Raw genomic sequence first — 21,393 nt, 5'->3', positions numbered from 1 at the left:
CATTTGTGATTATTTTTAATGGAAAAGGAAAAGCAAATAACTGAATTACAACTAGGAGTTAAGTTACATGTTAAATATGTTAACACCCTACATTGACAATAAGCTAGCACTTACGCCTGTGCCTGCTTCCCCAGGAGGCCCTGGGTTCCCTGCTTCTCCAGGTTCACCCTATAAAGAGGAAAGCAAATGAGCTTCAAAATATAAAAATGACAAACAAACACAACAACAACACAGAAATGATAATTTCACATTTTAAAACTGCCTTCTATGATGACCATGACATTTTAAACTAGACCTTATACTGGTCAAAAGGCAGTAGAATACTTTATTAAAAGGAAGGAGTTTATCTTATTACTGACCTCAGTATTTCAGTGAGGAGGCACAACTGGGTAGACTGAATGCTACAATTCTCATCAGTTTGTTAATAGAACATTAACCTCAAGTTACCACCAAGCCATACAAAACAGACACCCGCATGTTTCCTAACAAATTTTGTATTTGTGTTGTATCAGTATTCATATTACAACATAGTTTGATTAACGAACTTTCATTTCTAATTAACATATTAGTTTATTTTACCTTTATAATAGCAACTAAGCAAATCATGTGGTAGTATTTTGATAATCCTATAAAATTTATTTAGTAGAAATCTAAGAACATAGAAAAATACTGTATTGTAAGATAGATAAAGATACTTAGATACTAATTAAAATTACTCTTTTTGAGGATATGTGTATTATAAATTCGTTAGCTTCTTTGTTCTCCCTGTATAACTCTGGATGGGTATTTTCTAGTTCAGCAGACAATAAATAAAACTCCTAGACTAGTAGGTTTTAGTTATGAAAGTCTGTTACTAATGTAACAGACTTGACTTTACTGAGAAAAGCATAGTATTTTTTCAAGTACTTATCCAAGTGAAATAATACAGTATATTCATGTGCCATGTTTCTACACAAAATCAGTAGAACTAGAAATTCTGAAGTGGAAATTGTTTTAAATTTTTTAAAAAATGACAGGTCTGAATTCCCTTTAATTTTTAACTCTATTATTCCCAATAATACTGCTATAAACCCATTGCTCATAAATTGGTTTGAAGTGCATTATATTAAATATAAACATAACTCCAGGGGATAGGTTATTCAGTGTACCTAATTTCTGATTCTTTGAGAATATGCACATATTTTAACTTCTTAAATTATCTGCATAATGATGGAAGATAAGTATTTTATAGGAATTTATTAGTAGTAGTATTGTATGTAAATTATTTTCTCTCTCAAGATGAGTAGCAAATACTATCTGTTATTTTAGATAAACCTTACAAATAAAATATTACATTTACATTATTTACAAAGCAACAAATCAGCCATCTATCTCTATTGATGGAATAATATATAATATTTTTATGACCTATTGTTCATATCTCTGAAATAAGACTAAAGCAGTTTGCCATTCAAATCAACTATAAAATGTCCAATTTAAATGCTTTTATTTAAATATACACAATATACTGCATGATCGCACTTATATGTGGAATTTAAAATAGCCAAACTCATATAAGCAGACAAGAGAATGCTGGTCACCAGGGGCTGAGGTGTGGCGGACATGGGGAAATGTTCGTCTTAGGTTACACAATTTCAGAGACAAAAGATGAATAAGATCTGAAGATCTAATATATAGCAATGTGAATATAGTTAACAATACTGTATTCTCTTAAGACTCAAAGTTAGCCAGGTGTTACCGGATAGCCTTTAAACAAATGAAAACAATATGGAAGAAGAGTTTCCCAAACTCCAAACCTCTGGCATCCATGTTTATCTTCAAGAATAACACAAGATGAAGCCACAACAGTAACTGAAGTACTTAACCTTGTTCCTACTGAACCCGCAAGCCTTAGGAAGCCATAAGATAAGCTGAAAAGGCCTTTAAACTTAGAATTTATTTATTAAGAATTATTTCAGAATTTTCTAGGTGGACAAAACTAAAACTAGAGACTAGTTCTCACAACTATCTAGTCAACATTACAGCCAAAAGGGGATGATGCCAAGGGAAGAAAGAGGAAACTTGAGAGTCTGTCTTCATGTGTCTCCTACAGTTTTGCCATCAGAGACCTGTTATCTCTACTGCTATTCTTCCTATGACAACTGTACTCAATGAAAAATGTTCTTTAAATTCCACCCCAACTCACTTGCACGTTTTCAACACAAAACATTAAATTTAAAAATATAAACAAAGAGTCAGTAAAAAATACTTGACTTTATGCAGTAAGAATTAGATAATTTTAAAATGCTTCTAAGTTAGTAAGGAAGAAACTCTTTACATGGTTGACCATATAGAATTAATTATAATACAAATGGCAGAATGTGTTCAGCAGATATACACATCAAAATACTATATTCTAATCCTCTCACATTTCTTTTTTCTGAGGGTTAAATCTTCTACTTAAAATAAATTAAATGCAATATATGATATGTCAACAATCTTTGAGACTCAACAACAGAATCATTCTTATATCATTTAATTAATAACTAAAAAACCTATATTTTTCACTATATAATATTTTATGGTACGAAATTTAATTCTTATCCCTCAAAACTGGCAAATAACTTATTTTTTAAAATAAAGCAAATACTAATGTTAATTTTCATAAAAATTCTATTAAGAAATGAGCATGAAGACATAAATAAGAATTCAGAGAATCATTTTGACATTTTCACACACACACAAAAAAAAGATGTTTTAAGTGAAATCACTTTCATGAGAAAACGAAGCTATTCTGAGCCCGGACATTATGGCACATGACAAGTATTTTGAAAAGTGCCAAAGATGGGTCATATTATTAGTAATGAAAATGTACCTCCAAATATGACAAAATGAAAGATTAATTCTTTTGTAATTTGAAGGATTCCTTTTTCCTCTTTAAGTCAGTTACATCAACCAATCTTCTTTTTCAGGAATGAGTGTTATTTGAGACACTTAGTCTACTCAGACATACATGGAAATAGATCCTGACTTAGTTTCTAATGACAAAACTTTGATGAAATTATTGAAATTCTTTTTTTTTAAGATTTTATTTTTATTTATTTGACAGAGAGAGAGATCACAAGTAGGCAGAGAGGCAGAGAGAGAGAGAGAGGAGGAAGCAGGCTCCCTGCTGAGCAGAGAGTCCAATGCGGGGCTTGATCCCAGGACCCTGGGATCATGACCTGAGCTGAGGGCAGAGGCTTGACCCACTGAGCCACCCAGGCGCCCCAAATTATTGAAATTCTTTAAACGTCAGCTGTTTCAGCTTAAAAATGTGGATAATAATAATACCATCATCAGAGGTGACTGTGTTGATTAAAGGAAATAACCTATGTCCACTACTCATCACAATATGTAGCAATAAAAAACACAATATCTCAAAATCATATTACCACTAATTATTTAACTACTAAAGTAGATGGGCTGCAATTCATAACTATATGTAAAATACTTAGAAAGACAGAATTATTAGAAGCACTTAAAGTATCAGTCAATATCATCAAAGTCCTCAATTCTTGATGTGTCAAACTGGTACATCACTACATTCCTCACTTTTTTTTTTAAGATTTTATTTATTTATTTATTTATTTAAATTTTTGAGAGAGGGATAGAGAGAGCGGAAACAAGCAGTGCAGAGAGATGGGGTGGGGAGAGAGAGAGTGAGAGCTTGAGAGAGGCAGAATCCCTGCTGAGCAAACCGATTGAGCAGAGCTGGATCTAGAACCCCGAGATCATGATCTGAGCTAAAGGCAGATGCTTAACCTACTGAGCCACCCAGGTACCCCCATTCTTCACCTTTTCTCCAACACCACCAACTGAACCAATGGATCCTGGGGGTCCTTGTGGTCCCTGCAATGTAGGAAAAGGAGTATACAGTTATCCTTATTCTTACAATAAAAATAACAAATTCATAAATATATATCTAGTCGTTCTCAAAGAAGGAGGAATACAGGCAAGAATATTCCAAGTCAGAAGGATGGGACAAAATGATGCCCTTTATTGGGCTGCCAGATTTACTGGACAGCAAATAATTTAATTATATTAAATTGATTTTCAAATTCACCAGAACTTTGAAGATATGAAACAAGATTTTCCAACTCTAGTCATGCTGGTTGATACTTGGAACATAATTTCAATCTCTTTCCCCATCAAATAGGCCAGAATAAAGGATAATTTTATAGATTTTTGGAGTACATCAAAGTATGACTCTGGTTAAGAATTATGTAATCTATGCAAAAACAGTATGGACCATCTCTTAGCCTTTGTATTAATTAAGGGGAATTAAAACCCAAAACCCCTTAGTACATCTGCTCCTAGTCTATTTTACCCAGTTCTGGCCTGACCAAATTAAAAGCAGGCATAACAAAAAAGCAACCAAAAGCAAGAATAAAATACTTTTTCATTGTGAAAAGGTGAAATCGGAAGAGAGATAAGATCAAATTTTATAGATCTGTTAATGGTAACAGTAAGATAAATACGGCATTATATTTCAAATCCTGTAATATTGGAACAGTGGGTCAATTATTAAGCATGGAGAAGACTGTCTGTGTAATTGAGAGGAAACATCTTACATGGTAAAAGGTGCACATATTATCATGCACATAATTCTCTAACATAACATATCAAACGTGAACTTTGAAGTTCTTTAATATTTGTGGTGACTAGTTCCCTATAAAACCTGTTTATTTCCCTATGAAATGAAATGTAGTGAGTAGATTATTTTTGAGCTCTTGTCCATTTACACATTTAACAATAGTGCAATCATACCCATTGTGTTTTAGATACCATCTGCCATTACATGATACTGACTCTTAAATAACTTCACAATAATTAACATATATTTCGCAGTTCTTACATCAGCTCCATTGGGACCTTGAGGGCCTCTTGGGCCTGGAGGACCAGGTGGACCCTGTAAGAGATGAATATTAAGGTTTATGAGGCCCAAACACAACTGCATTTCTGGTATTTTCATTTTGAGATCAAGAAAACTAAAAGAAGTTTCATGCTATAAAATCATAATCAGTGATTTGATTTTGGATACAACATCATGTTAGCAAATGATTCTCTACACATAGCTATGGAGAAATTAGGACTGCAGGCAAACAATTTGATTAAAAATTAGAAAATTAGGCTATTACTACTGTCTAGTACAATGAATTCATAATACAACAGAAATATGTTATACTAGAATATGCAAGAATGTTAGATTAAAAAAGGAACACAAAGTTGGAATAAGAAATGGTGCTTGAGTAGATTTAGAATTTATTAATTCTATAAAAGTATTTTTTATCTGTATATTCTTTTTGTGTGTGTCTGTCAACTTTTATGTTCTACATGATAGAACTGAAATAAGATTAACTATTTAGTTGTCTTCCTAAAACAAACGTTCTTCTCCCTGGTTGTGCATTAAAATTACCTCTGGGTATTTTTTATAAAATACTGATGGTCCGAACCCCTTACCTCAAGGTTGTGATTAAATGAGTCTATAGTGAATACCAGGGCATTAGAATTATTTCTAAAGGTCACAGTTTGTTCTAATGTCATTGCTGAAAACTTCCTTAATATTAGCTATTACTAATATGTTAGAGAGAAATGTATTAATAACTCAAGGAACCTTAGCAATCATATCTAGAAAGGAGCTCTCAGTGTACCTGATGCTGCTTAGAGAATTAGTCAGTTCTTTGAGTCAGCATTATTTATTATGTTCCCTGCTTTTTAGTTTAATGTGATAAAAAGAATGATTCCTTATTTGAAGAAAATAAAATCTAAAATGCAAGTGCAATAATATCAAAATATATATTCTGAAGGAAATAAGAATTGGGGGCAATGTTTATTGAAAGGAAGGAACAATTAGGAAATATATTCATTACACTTCATTATAGATTTCAATTACCTTGGATAATTGTTTCCTTATCCAAGGTAAGGCTCAATAAACAAATATATATATATATATATATTTCAAAGTTTCAGTGAACTCTTAGATTTATACTTAGAGCAGAAAGCCAGAATCAATAAATGCAAATTATTTGGTTGTAACATTCTAATTCAGATAGAATTCCTTATTAAATTAAGAATTTGCTACAAGGAACAACTAAAATTTAATACCGTGTTAATGTTAACATTTGCTAATTATCCAAATCATGGGTGACTATTATCTACTCTTTACCTGGTCCACTTCAAAGTCTGGAGCTAAAAACTAATAAATAACTGAAGTTTGGCAGTTTATCTACATGTCAGTAATACATACACTTAGAAATAAAAATATGGATAACAACATATCAACCAGTAATGCCATGTATGCATATAACATTACTCCAAAGTGAGAAAGAGAACAGAGAGAGAGATATTTGCTGAGAGAGACTCCAATGGTCACAGATACAGGTTGGGCAGGGAAAGGGGAAGGAATCGATGTGAAAAGTCATGGCCTTTAATAAGACTACTTTGTTCATCTTACTAAACCTGAAGAAAGATATCAGTCAAGAATGTGAAATATTCTTGTGAAATATTGTGAATATTGTGAAAATTCACAATATTCATAATATCCTAAAAGATATAAACTTACCATGGGACCAACATCCCCATTTTCACCTTTTTCACCAGGTGGGCCCGGCAGACCCTAAGAAAAAACGATAAGAAGACAGTAAAAGTCACACATGTATTTAAAAAGAAACTTTTGGCCAATTTCTAGTATAAAACCAAAATTAGATGTAAAGCCAAATAAAAACATGAAATTAAGATTCAGAAACTCATCTGTTAAAATCTTACAATACAAGTACTAACTACATTTAATAAAATCTTATACCTATATTTACAAATAAAATTTATGCTTTGTGTAATATTTTACTGTTGATTTTAGTTAAAAAAACTAAATACATAATTTAATCTGGTAATTTGGGGACACTTAACCATTTGCTCCATCTTTTATGAATAGTCTAGAAGACTGCCATTGTGAGGATTTTCTGAAAAATCTTGTCCCAAATTATTTTAGAATACCCTATCCAAGTGAGGTTTTTATAGTTATATAGCAATTTGGCAAAACTCTTTTGAAAATAAATATTCCAGGGGTGCCTGGGTGGTGTAGTCAGTTGGGCGGCCGACTTGATTTCCACTCAGGTCATGATCATGGGGTCCTAGGATCCAGCCCCAAGGGCTCCCTGCTTAGCCAGGAGTCTGCTTCTCATTCTCCCTCTGCCCCTCCCCCTGCTCTTGTGCACTCTCTCTCTCTCTAATAAATAAATAAATCTTTTTTTAAAAAAGAAAATAAATATTCCAGGGTTATTCCAATACATTTCCGGGGCTATAAATGCCTTCTGAATTTTTAACCTGTTAGTTTGACTTTTAGTTCTAGAAATCTACAAGGTCATAAAACCTGGAGTATTGTACTTCCTTTTCTCTCTCACATTCATTTCCTTTATATGTAGTTGCAGTGTCATCGCTTTAGGAAGGGTTCTGTGTTACAGAACAAACTCACAGAGCAGGTGACACTCAAAATTCATCCATGTCTTTATGGAAAAATTATTTTACTTCCTCTTGGTCTTCTTAATTAGTTCTTTCATGCAGAATTGTTTATATTTCCTCTTTCATATCTCAACAACACTTTGCACATATTTGAATTGTATACCTAAAAACACAATGATGTCACTTATTTATGTACTTAAATCATAAGCTACTTTGGGGTAGGTGTCAATTTTATCTCTAGCAATTAGCTGAGGATCAGGCAAAAACTAGGATTTCAATAAAATGCTCAATAAATGATGAATGAATGAATTCTAAGAAAGTAAATCAACAGGAAAAACTACACGCAATAAAGTGTTTATTACAACAGGAGCTATGCCAATTGAAATTCTCAATTATTCCAAAAATTTAATCATAGAAAACATAGCTAAATCAATTTGGTTACATAAGCTAAAGGAATATATTTTTTTAAGATTTGATTTACTTATTTGAGAGAGAGAGAGAGAATGCGAGAGAAAGAGAGTATGGAAAGAGGGAAGGTCAGAGAGAGGAGCAGACTCCCTCTGGAGCAGGGATCCTGATGCAGGACTCAATCCCAGGACTCCAGGATCATGACTTGAGCCAAAGGCAGTCACTTAACCAACTGAGCCACCCAGGCGCCCAAGTTAAAGGAATATTATAGGACTATTAATAAGATACTAATACTCTAAATATTAAGCATATATAATGACTAATGAAGTACAAATGTAAGTAAAGATGCATAGTATAAATTTATCTGTGAAATATGTGTTTAAAATAGGTAAGATAATTATTCGACAGAAATAGTGAAAGTGGCAACAGTTTTTAATATGGTAAGATTATGGATTGTTTTAATTTTTAATGTTTTCGTATTATACCGTTATTTATTTATACCTTATACACTCTACACATATTTTATTTTTAATATTTGTACAATATTTCAGATATAATCTAAGAAATAAAAATACACAGAACAAAAGCTCTAAATCTGTGCTGGTATTTTAGTAAAATTATTGATGTGGCATTATGCTGCAATGGCTGCAAATTATTTGACCATGACCCACAGTAATAAATACATTTCACCTATTATCCCCTAACTGTGCCCCTCCAAAATGGTTGAGAGTTGAGTTTCAGAAAAATAATACCTTTAATGCACAGATGATAATCTTTGATATTTTAATTTCATTTTGCCTTACCCTGTTACATTTCATTTTTTTAAACCCTGGTAATAACCCACTAAATTGTTTTTATGACCTACTAATTCCACATGACTCTCAGTTTGGGTGCCCTCTCAGAGAGGATACTTTACTGAGTATATTGTAAACATTTATTTTAAGTGCAGCGTATATTTATATATTTTTTGCATATATTTATTTTTATGACAAAATCTTAATAACTGTTTTGTAATGGACAACATACACCAGTATATCATTTCTTTTTTCTCACATGTCACTGGGATGTCTAGGAAAAGAGTCAGTTGTATGTACTTCCCAAATAGTTAATATCATCGGAGAGCAGCTTCTAGAATCACTAGAGAAGTTCCTGGGAGGACGCAGCCAGGCAGTAGTTTAGATTTTAGCCTGCCTAAAAACTATCTGGGAAAGATGGCTAAAATTTCAGATTCCAAGATGCACAACCTCAGAAATTATAATTCACTGATAGAGCACACGAACTTAAATTATTGAATAGCCAGTAGATTTTAACATTCAATATTTCATTTAAAATCCATTTTTTAAGTATCATGCATTACAACTTACACATATGTTTAAGTTCTTATAAAGTCTGTAAATTCTAAGTTTTTATAAGTTTTTTTTAAAGATTTTATTTATTTATTTGACAGAGAGAGAGAGGGAGAGAGAGCACAAATAGGCAGAGCGGCAGGCAGCGGGAGAGGGAGAAGCAGGCTCCCCCCTGAGCAGGGAGCTGGATTCAGGACTCAATCTCAGGACCCCAGGATCATGACCTGAGCCAAAGGCAGCCGCTTAACCAACTGAGCCACCCAGGAGTTCCCTTATGAGTATTCCCGATATTAGCTCAATAGAGACCTCTCAATAGAAAAACACTGAAATATTTCTTTCTTTCTGATGAAGTCTGGTTATAGTTTAAGCTGATTAAGACAGAATGTTCTTATCATTAAAATTAATAGAGACATAATGAGTCAAATTCTTTTGTTGCTGGAAACTAAATGCGCTAAATGGCACTACAATGTTAATCAGTTTTCATATGCCCCAACTTTCTCCTAAGGAATAATTTATGCATGGAGATACTCTCTTTAAAGGTCTGTCAATTTGAAATCATTTGCCACTTAAGTGATAAAATGTAAAAAATGAATTTAAGCCAAAAACTAGCCTTCTATATGTCTCCTTCATATGCAGATAAATTATAAACATCAAACTGAAAAATCAAGTCACTTACCCAGAATATTAGATTATTATTATTTATGTATTATAATTGCTAATATCTATTCTGCCATGAAGACTCAATTAAAGGATGCAGATGCAATTGTGAGCATGTTAATTACATTAGCATCCTTTCAGATTCCTGATTTAAAGAGGTAGCTGTGGGAAAATATAATCAATTTTGTAGTGAACTAATTTCTTGAGTCACCCTCATCAAAGAGCACATTTCTTACATTGTGGAAATGAAGGTAATTTTTCATTTAATATTTTATAAATATAAGCTACAAGGCATCTTCTTTAATCATGAGAACTAAACTCCTAAATTACAACCTTATAGAATCAGAGTAATCAGTAAAATGAGAAAGCAGAAAATGAATGGTAATATATCCACTGGTAATCTGATTTTGAATGTCTTGTTGTTGTTTTCAAATATGTGTGTTTCTCACATATGTTGATATTTTGTACTCATGATTGCTCATTTATTTTTGTCTAATAGATATAAAAGAAGTAAACACAAATATGAACACTAAGTTTTTGCATTTCCCAAGTCTAAAAAGAATTACTTTGACATTAAAATAAAAGCAGAAAATTACAATATCACATTCACTGGGAAACATCTGTTAAGTGTTATAATTATAGTAACTATGTTAATATAATTAATTATATTATTTACAGTATAATCTGTATATTACATATATAATAAGCTATTTAATATTAAAAACAGTATTCTGTGACTTATGAAAATAGAGATAAAAAATTAAATTTACATGTAAATTTATACTTAAATTTAAATTTATATAAATTCAACTTTTATTTGCTCTTCCACAATTTCACAAATGGTTAAGGACAGTGAGCTAGATGGCTTAATTTAATCATTTCTAAAATTGCTAATGTGGCATCACTCATATCCATATGGTATCACTTAAAACAAAATTTTGTAATCTTCCAGAGGATCACTAGGTAGGTATAGAAAGAAGAAAGCCAAATGTTTCCAAAGTTTTTAGGAAGCATTGAACATCACGTGGAAGAGTGGAAAAACAACTGAGAATAGGGGTTGTCCACTGTGCACATAGCTGCCTAAAGGTCCAGTTGTTAAGACATATTTGAAAGAAAATTTGAATGATTTGCAATTTCATATTTCTATTCCCAAATATGCTTCATAAAATGCAATTGTAATTTAAAATAAGTTATTTTAAATGATCGATCCATTGTTAATTATGTAGTTTACCTATTATTGTTTAACATTTGCTCTTGGCAGTGCCTGTTGGTAGTTGTGATTGGCAGTTTGCTCTTTCTCAAAGAAAGAGAATTTTTACATTTTTGCTAGCCATCTGAAGTATTAATTTTCTTGCTATGAGACCTACAAAACACCCTTCTAACCTCTCACTTTTAATGATCAGCCTTAAATTAGGTTGTAGTTCATTTTTAAGCAAAATGAGAATGAAGAAAGGAGGTATGATACCTAAGGTGGGGCTAACATTTAAGTAAATCGTCATTATGGCTAAACATCTTATTCAAGTTCCTACATAGAATAAGGAAGGCTACTTGGTTTTACATCCACCAGAAAAGCTGGTGTGAGAAGTAGGTGGACATGACCAAGTACATGATACAGGGAGCATCTTACCTGAAGACCTATGGGACCAGGAGGTCCTGGGAAACCTCTGGCACCCTCGTCACCTTTTTGTCCAAACATCCCCTGCTGACCTCTGGGACCCGGCTCACCGTCACCTCCCTAGAGTAGAATAATGAAAATGATCACAAACTGGAAAAGTCAAGATTCTGATACAAGTCATCATAAAAATATAGCCATTTCTAATTTAATCAAAGCTGGTCTATTTATAAGTAACCAAGTAAAAGGATTAAATTTCCATTGTATACTACAAATACACCATTGTTTGCAGAATTTACATTCTTTGTTTCTGGAGTATGGCTGATTTTGATTTTCTCATGTATACCAAGGGATGTAAAAGCTGTCTAACGAAGGGGAAATGATGTTCAGAATTTATTACAAATTAAGTACTTTCAACTGGTTATTATTTTTTTTCAAATCAAGTCACGACATCTTTTGTTTACAAAGATCGGCTTGGTTAGCTATATTAGATTATTTAAACTTGATTCAATGTTAAACGTACAAACTCATCACTGCACAAAATCAACTGGTTATGTGACAGTTCATAAATTTAATCAGGCAACTGTGAGGATATAAATTTGCAGAACAAGAGGAGTACTTACAGCAATTCCAGGGGCACCAACGGGACCCTGAAGACCTGGAGGACCAGGAGGACCCTGGGGTGATATAAAAATCAGTAATTTTGCAACTGAAGACAGAAGAGCCTCAGCTATTATAGCACCGAACATTTGGTTGCTCAAAATCTATTATGCATCTTTACACTTCTATGGAAAAGAAAAGAAGCCTTTTGCATTTAGTGCAGTCAACCATTATTTGTTTCACTTCTTGAGATTCAGACTTACGTATTTGCAATCAACTTTAAATTGCTAGTTATTATTTAAAGCACTCTCATCTGTAATGTGGATATTTAAAAATGGATTTTTATGCTAGGACACTGAAATTTCACATTTGAAACTTTTCAAAATGCCAGATTTCTTTACTGAGATGGGCGTGAGTCAGAAAGAGCACTTAAAAGATTTGTCTAGGGTCTACATAGACAGAATGTAGTGATATATGAAAATCTGCATCTCCTTCCTAGGAAACCACATGCAAACTTAGTTTATATATTAAGTATATCAGAATACCTTCTTTTGAGCAATAGATTTCAATACGTTTATGAGTCTTGCATGCATAAATATTTCTTCTTAACTGCCTTTTTTTACATAAATAACTGATCAGCCACTATAAAAGATCAGAGCACTGAAGAAAAACTGTCATTGTTCGTAATTTCTGCCACCTATTGGGAAGAGTACTTAAAGATTCCGAAAGCAGGGTTCATAGACCATCAGGGTACCTGAGACACTTTCAGGTTTCCACCAGGTCAAAATTCTTTTCATAACCACACTAAGACATGGTTTCTCTTTAAACCACAGGGATGTATGAACTCATGATGCAAAAGTGTTGGAGGGTAAACTTGCTGGTGACTTAAGTCTCACTGCGAGGCTTTCAGGGTTGGAATTATTACATACCTTAAACATCACATCAGAAAGAGGTTTAAGAGAATTGACTGGCTCTCAACTGAATAGTTGCCAAAGAGGTAATATAGTATAGATATTACAAGTACGCAGTACTATGGAAAAATATCCATGGTTAACAACAACAACGAAAGTGTTGAATGTATAATGCCCCTCAGTAGGAACTAGGAAACTCACATTTTCTCCTTTGTCACCCTTGCTGCCCTTCTGTCCCGGTTCACCAATTTCACCCTGTATTGGAAAGATTTAAGTTAAAGTTTATTTCTAATATGTCGTGCCTGCATTGTAACTCTCATCACTATTATCCCATTATTAAATCTTACATAAGTATGTGCCTGTGTTTAATGTCATTGTTTAAAATGTAAAATCCTGGGTTTTCTCTGCTTCTCTTTTTTAGTGTTGACTAATATATAGACAACCAAAAGTCAACTGAACTTTGAGGAATAGTGCAACTGGATTTTTAATTCGCAAAATCAATTTTGTCTAAAGTATCATCACTATAAACTGATAATGGAAGTACATTGATTTATACAAATATGTAATTACGCACTAATCAAAAATTACTTAATTTTTTTCTCCTGCTCTTCGAAATGCTAAAATGTGGCACATTATCTGATTACTGGTTCATAAATTGTGTTATGGCATTTCACAATAATATCAGAAGACATTAAAGTCATACACTTAACAACACAGGCCTTCATTCAGATTCAAGAGTTTAGAATCTTTATTTATATGTTGGCTGAAAGAAAAGTAGTATTAGCAAACAGGTATGTAACCCATTCTTAAGTCTTCCTTTGCAATATCCATGGCATAAGTACTAAGTATATACAAATAATTAAATTAGTTTCACATTTATTTCAGAAGCTATATATTTGAAAATAAATAAGCAATTTTGGCACCTGTTATTTCCCCCCCACCACCACTGTTTTTGTGTTCCCTTTTCTTGTTTAGATCCCAATACTATTTCGTGGATAGATAGTATTACTCACACTAAACTGAAACCTTTGAGCACATGGAACATGTATGAAACTTTGAAAAAGCCATCTTAAGATTTGTTATTTAATCTTCAGAAGCATTAAATCTAGGATTCTTGAGAAAAAAAAAATGAAATTTTCACAGGAGGTACTAGTATGAATAAAGAATACCAACCTTGTCTCCATCTTCTCCAGGGGAACCCGCAGGCCCAGCAGGCCCTGGGAGACCCACAGGGCCTTGGACTCCATCTCTCCCAGCGGGGCCTTGGGGACCTTTTTCTCCCTGTATTGAAAATCCAGCAGACCATTACTTTGCTGTAAGAAACCTGTAAATTTGCTATTTATTACAATTTTTAAGTGCACCTGCAACAGTCATACTCTGGGTTTCATATTAGAGAAGGAAATTCATGTTACCAAGAAAAAGTATTTTCAAGTAGCAAATGATGACACAAAAGATCCCTACATTCTTGCCTGACTAACAATACCATCCTTGATAACAATTTATAAATCTCAGGCTATGGTCCACAAAATTAACATTCAACTTAGAATTTTTCCTTCAAACACATATTTTCTAATCAAGTATTGTATATGGATAAATCAGATGCTTGATGTTGATGAAAATTCACTGAACTTTTATTCTTCTTTGGTGAGGTTACTGAAATAGCTGGGCCAAAAAAGTCATAAATCATAAATCATGCATTTGCTCATATTCCCAGCTTTACAATATGCTTTATGCATCAGCTTTTTCTCTTTTTTAACAAATGTGTCATGGATTTTCCTATTTTTTTATATTTTAATTCATTGCTGCTTTTACTGATTCAAAATGACAAGGCCATTAGTTTTCTTTATTTTTTGACAATGGCATTATTTCCCCGTTTTTAAATTTACCTCTATCATGTAATTAAAGAAAATAGTGCCTAGATAATGATGACATTATTTTCCATTAAGAGTTCTTTTGGGATTTAAAATAAATTATCTCCTGAAAGTCAAGATTCCCTCAGTTTTGCCTAAGGTATATATATATATATATATATATATATATATATATATATATATACCTGATTGCTCTCAGCGACTCATTCCTCTCGTTCCAGGGGTTGGGAATCTACAAGTCATTAGCTTCTGGCTTTGTCTTACCCTTCTCCCACCAACCCCCTTCCCTCACCACTTACTATCCCTTCACAAGGAGTAAGTTTTATCTGCTTTTTCTCCTGAATGTATTTACTTCACTTTATCTCTACCACTAACACCTTATCCCCAAATACCAGTAGCCTTCTTTTGAAGGGTTGAAATAAACTTTTTTTCCTTTCTCACACCTATTCTTATCTCCAAACTATTCCCCCTGCCGTAACCAGGGAGACAATCAGATCATCTTACCAACATTCCTCAGTCAATTTACTTGTTTACCATTCCTAAGATAAAGACCACACTGCTAGTGTGGCCTGCCATTATCTGCCTCCTCCTACCTGCCCAGCAGCATCTAGCCTCTCCCTGCACTTGCTCTCTGCATTCCAACCCCTCTAGAACTTTTTTCAGTGAAAGCTGATTCCATGACCCTCTTGTTACTTGGCCGGAGGATGCCTAGGAGGACCCTTCACCTAGATTATTTGTCTTCATCTTTTACATTCCATCATACGTGTGCTTTCCAAGGAAAAGACCCGATTCCAGCTCAGTTCCCTCTGTGAAGCAAGCTGACATATACCAGTGCATTCCTTTCGTATCACTAACCAGCGTTTGTAATTATACACATAGTGATTCTTTGCTTATAATCAAATTGCCCCATCAAACAATAAATTGTATGAGGGCAGAAACTATGTCTGTTTTTGCATTCCATTGCATCCCTTTGTCCTGTGACCCAGAGTAGCCACTTAGGGAATATTTGTTCAGTTATTAATGACAACAGAAATAACAACATATCCATAAAACAAAGTTAACTTATAAACTCCGATTTATTCATTTCCTAGATTCCATATGTTCTTCTTTCAACACTATGTCCTAATTACCATTTAAGACATATCCCTGATGTCACCTTGGAGACTTTTTATTTCCTTTAAATCAAATATTACAATATCTCAAACCTATTTATACTCATAAAATGTGCTGTGTTATTCATAGTGAATTTCATCATTTTAAACACATCAGCTGATTCAGATACTTTTCCTTAAATTCGGATTTCCTTTAGAGCCTAAACTCCAAAAATCGATTGTCTTATACAAGAGCATCCGTAAATAAGACAGATTAATTCCTATCTGCCTTCATTACAGTACACATGATCTCTAGCCGAGAACCACCTGCCATTTGTTTTTTCTGATTCTGGTCTGCGTGGAGTCAGGAAAAATCTTTCAACTGCTCTACACCACACTAAATTTAGATTCTTCATTTACAGCTCTGCAAGATGACAAACTTTTCCTCTATTATGTATGCATCTCTCGGCCTGCAATCTACAGGACTATCAGAAACATCATCCATCTTTCCTTAAGCAGTCTTTATTTCATCCCTTCTACCTTTTTCACTAATGTTGATGGCTGAATCTCACCTTAAAATTTTGATAGAAGCAGCTACTCATCCCCATATCCTATGTTTGACTTGGCATGATCTCGCATTTCGCCTGCATCCATACCCTCAACTTTTATTATAATTCACCGAATCCATCCCTCCTTATTCAAAAGCCAATTTATGCATCTATCCATCCTTTTTAACGACAACTCTTGTCCAGATTATGATGGTTCACTGAAGACTTATTATCACAATTCTTCAAAGTAATTTAGGACTACAATTTCATCTAATCCTCACAAAATACCATGGTTATCTTCTTTTCAGAGACATTGGGATGTTAAATAACTTAGTCAAAATCATGAAGTAAACAAATAATAGACTTGAATTCCCAGTCCAATTCTGACTGGCTGAAGCTGGCAACCCTAGTTTACTCTGACACCCTTAACTTCCTTAATCCTCACTGATACTTTTATTATTTTCTTCTTATTATTAAGCAGATAAATGTGCATCATCATAATAAGAGGAAATGCATTCAATTCTCCTTGTACTTCTACCTAGTGCCCCTCTATTTTTTAGCCACATGGCCTACTGGGTTGTTCCACATGTACCGATCCCATTCCTTCATCCTTTATCCCTTCCTTATCCTTTATCCTTTATCAGTCTTCTTTTGGATCCCACTGAAATTACCCAGAGGTCACGAATGGCCAACAGGCCAAGTACCCATCCCTCTTTTTGCTTTTACTCAGCTTTCAGTATTCTTGATCTTTTACATCATTCAACAAAGAAGACTTTTCACTCTCAGGCCTATATGATGGTTTGCCCTGGATATATTTTCTATCACTCATGGGTGTTTTGGTTTTTTTCTTAGAGTTTTTATTTAAATTCCAGTTAGTTAACATACAGTATAACATAGAGTATAATATTAGTTTCAGGTGTACAGTATAGTGATTCAGCATTTCCATACATCACCCAGTGCTCATCATGACATTGCCCTCCTTAATCCCCATCACCTGTTTAACTCATCTGCCCCCCACCTACCCTCTGGTAACCAACAGTTTGTTCTCTGTAGTTAAGAGTCTGTTTCTCAGTCATGGGCTTTTACTCTATCTCTCTCTTACTTGAGTCTTTCAAAATGCCCACTGTTATGATTTCCCCTAAAGGAGAGTCCAAACCTTTATTCCCCTGCCTCAATATTGCATCACATGGGAATTCAGCAATATACCTCCTAACATTGCTCTTATTATATTTTTTTTTACATTGCTCTTATTCTAAATAACTCAGATTCACAATCCTGACACTGACTGATTAATTTGGAGAAAGAGATTAGAGCACAGTTATTGCCATAAGTAAGTCATGTGGATATTCCCGGCTCTTGTTTTACCTTTTCTTCCTTCTAGGAAGGTAGATTGGTGATTAAGTTAGCCAAGGACTTGCCTTCCACAGACCCCCCATCTTATCTTTTTTTTTTTTTAATGCATGACTTACCTTACTAATAATTATATAATATTTTTATAACACAAGTTGTTCAGAGGAGTTAAGATCCCAAATTTATATATGGATTTAGGAAGAAGTAAAAGACTGCACTTAACATATTAGCCAACATTTTCATCAGTTTTTGGTAAACTTCTGCATGGAGGTGTATGGTTACCCCTAATATTTGTATAAACATTTTATGCTACTATCCCTAAATAGATAACTCCTTCAAAAATAATAACTATTAACTAATACGTGCAGTGCACTTAGTTCTCAATAACTATTTGCTGAACAACAACAAAAAAAGAATAAACATCTTGGAAATTTTGTTGGTGGTGGGAATAATTGAGAGAGGACAAATGGGCAGAGAATCTCTTTCCCCTTCCTAGTCATTGTGTCATCAATCACCAGTGAAACACAAGCCCAAATCTTAGCTCTTACAAGGAAGGTCTTTTGTTAATAATATCTCCTCTATTTCACAAAACTAATTTCTTATTATCACTTCCAGAACTTTTCCATATTCTTTTCTTTGATTCAAAATTTTCCTTTTTTCTTCATAAAACCAAGGTATTAAACCACTTTAAAACCCAGCATTTTAATATATTATCTTACAAAATCCTTGACTTCTCTAATTGGTATATTTCCAGTTTGTATAAGAAGAAATGTATATCTTTTTATTCTATATGCATTCTTCACTATGTTGTGCCAAGATATGGCTACCCTGGATTTTTGAGTGAACTTACATGAGAAGGCCTAAGTCTGTCTTTTCCATCCCTTTCTCATGTACGTCGTACTATAAAAGTTGGTGGGAAGTTTGTATGAAGGGGCAAAGAATAATTTTTTCATAATTGTTAACATCTCAGAAAACAATGTCTACATTTTCAACATATTTACTAAATTGGAAATATATTGCTTTACAACTTTTCTCAGCAATTAAATGTGTTTTCTTGTTGCACCAAAAAATCTATCTATAGGTGGAATGGCCCCATTCTAATATTTGTGAAAGGTAAAAGATCACAGAGAACAAGTATTTTAATTGGGAAACATTTATATAATATCACAAATGGTAATGAGAGAAAATGCATGGACAATGAAAGCAAGCTGCTAAAACTGAAGTCTTAGTAATGAATCAATATTTTGTAAATTATAGCTTTAAATTAGGTTATACATATTAAGACTTAAATGTATAAAAAGTACTGAACTCCTATTTTTATGTATTATGGTCAACCATTTTATCCACATTGATTGAATGAGTTTGTGTTTTAACCTTGGAGGATGAGAATTTTTAAAGAAAATTAACATGATTAAATCAAAAGCAGAAACAGAAACCAAGAAGAAATCTTGACAAAGAAACATAAGCCTAATGAATACAATATAGCCTACAATCATTTAAAAATAAAAATTTTAAATCCAATAGATATAAGATAAAATAACTGGTTAGATGTTTCCCATCTCACTCACTGTAGATCAAAACTCAAATTACATGAGAAGGGCAGCCACTTTCTGTGGGTTTCATTTACAGACTTTGGAAATACTGGATATGAAGTTGTAATACAAGAGGAGTGAAAAGTGCACACTTTTCTAATATAAAGCAGCAAAGTATAGTTTTAATCAAAACTCCAATTTTATTTTTTAAAAGGAGCAAAATCAGAAACCTTTTACATTAATAATATCCAACTCCCTCACAGGTCTTAGAGTTTCATAAAGTGTGGGAAAATGTCATCTTATTTAATTGAATTTGAAATTTTCTCTATTATAAATATAAAAAAAATGTGTGTTTATATGCCAGGCACATATGCAGAGAGAAGGCAGTGGAGTATGAAGAGCTAATATCCTTGAATAAAAAGTAATAACTTGTGCAGAATGGCAGTATAATATATTTTCTCCTTGAAATTACTTACAGGAGCACCTTTTTCTCCAGCTGGACCAGGAGGACCCTGGGGGCCTGGACGCCCTGGCAAACCAATTGGGCCAGCTGTACCTGCTGATCCACGTTCTCCTGGTGAGCCCTAATACACAGGAAAAAGTATTTTGTTATTGGTGATGGGAAAAAAGTGATGCTGGCTTAAGAATCACTTATTTCATAGTGGAATCTTAAAGCATAGTAAATAACGTAAAAGTCACTTTTAGACAGTTGGGAGATCTCAAATGGAAAAAGTTGTACTCATTATTTGAATGATTAATTTGTAGCCCCAACATTAAGCACAGACACTGAAGTTAGGAAAATATTGATAAGATGAATAATTTTAATTTGTATATCCTTAATATTTTACAGATATCATTCCATATTAAGTGTTCACAACTTTTCACAATGCCTTGTAAGACATGAATCCAATAAATTACTTATATGATTTTCTCCCTATATTATTACAGATTGGCAGAAAACTTTTCTAGACTAGTTTTTCTCAAAGCAGTTTCTGGGCCTCACTTCAAACATGCTGAATCACAATTTCAAAGTCCTAGAAATGAGTTCAGAAATTGTCACCGCATTAGACTACAAATATAATTTTTTTACAAAATGAAGTTTGATAATCACTATCCCAGAGTTTGGACTTTCTCCCAGAAAAAAGGTCCCTAAGTTTATCTTAGAGTCTGACAGGGTCATTGGGTTTTATTACGAACGTTGCCAATATAATTCATATAATTAGGTATGTTCAATTGAGTTTCAAAGAAGATGCCATATATTTTCAACTAATTTGCTTTAAAAAATAGCTAATACACAAAATTAAAAAAATAAGTGTGGATACGGCCTTCGTATTAATTCCATCTATGAACAATTTAAGAAATCATTATTTAAAGGAAGAATAAAAGAAATGCAAACACATTTACTAAGTCATATAAAGCTCAGGTATAACCTATTTAATATGTCCAATTTTATTTAATAAAAAATAACAAGAATTTTATCTTCGAATTTGAATTAGATTCCTAGATGGGTGGTTAAGTTACAATTTAACATTTTCTTTCATGATTGACCTAAATCTGAAATATTACAAAATAGGATTATTAATAGTTCACCTATAGTTCTTCTATATGTAGAAAACACCATTTCAAAACTCATAGTAGAAATGACTTTAAAAAGCTGGAAAATATAATATCTTAACTTTTACTTTCTAAAATTATACTTTCTAAAATTATACTAAAATTATACTTCACATTGGAAATCTTTTTATTATACAAATATGAATTACTGACTTCATTCTAATTTATATTTTATGAGGTAGAGAACCAATTACATATAAACACAAGAACAATGATAATAATGACAATTCCTACTGACATAGTGCTTGACAATTTACAAATCCATTTCACATTCATTTTGTTATTTTATTCCCACAAATGCTCCATAGAGTTGATAGTGCAGTTGCAGCCCATTGGTTGTAAAGGTGAGAAACCTGTAGCTGGTCATAATCATG

The 21,393-nt window shown here is 33.1% G+C and overlaps 1 protein-coding gene across 1 annotated transcript in view; it reads right to left on the bottom strand.

Annotated features, from left to right (window-relative positions):
- The window catches only part of COL11A1 (collagen type XI alpha 1 chain), a 195,472-nt gene that overhangs the window by 30,186 nt on the left and 143,893 nt on the right, over positions 1-21,393 (bottom strand). The window contains exons 42-50 of the mRNA XM_080802136.1: positions 19,882-19,989; positions 14,187-14,294; positions 13,215-13,268; positions 12,126-12,179; positions 11,518-11,625; positions 6,584-6,637; positions 4,877-4,930; positions 3,817-3,870; positions 115-168 (exon numbers count right to left, since the gene is read on the bottom strand). Coding sequence (XP_080658262.1) covers positions 115-168; positions 3,817-3,870; positions 4,877-4,930; positions 6,584-6,637; positions 11,518-11,625; positions 12,126-12,179; positions 13,215-13,268; positions 14,187-14,294; positions 19,882-19,989 — 648 coding nt within the window. The remainder of the gene's footprint in view (positions 1-114; positions 169-3,816; positions 3,871-4,876; positions 4,931-6,583; positions 6,638-11,517; positions 11,626-12,125; positions 12,180-13,214; positions 13,269-14,186; positions 14,295-19,881; positions 19,990-21,393) is intronic.

This window comes from Martes martes, assembly GCF_963455335.1.
Source record: "Martes martes genome assembly, chromosome: 4".
Taxonomy (NCBI): domain Eukaryota; kingdom Metazoa; phylum Chordata; class Mammalia; order Carnivora; family Mustelidae; genus Martes; species Martes martes.
This window is presented reverse-complemented; position numbering and strand designations above follow the sequence as displayed.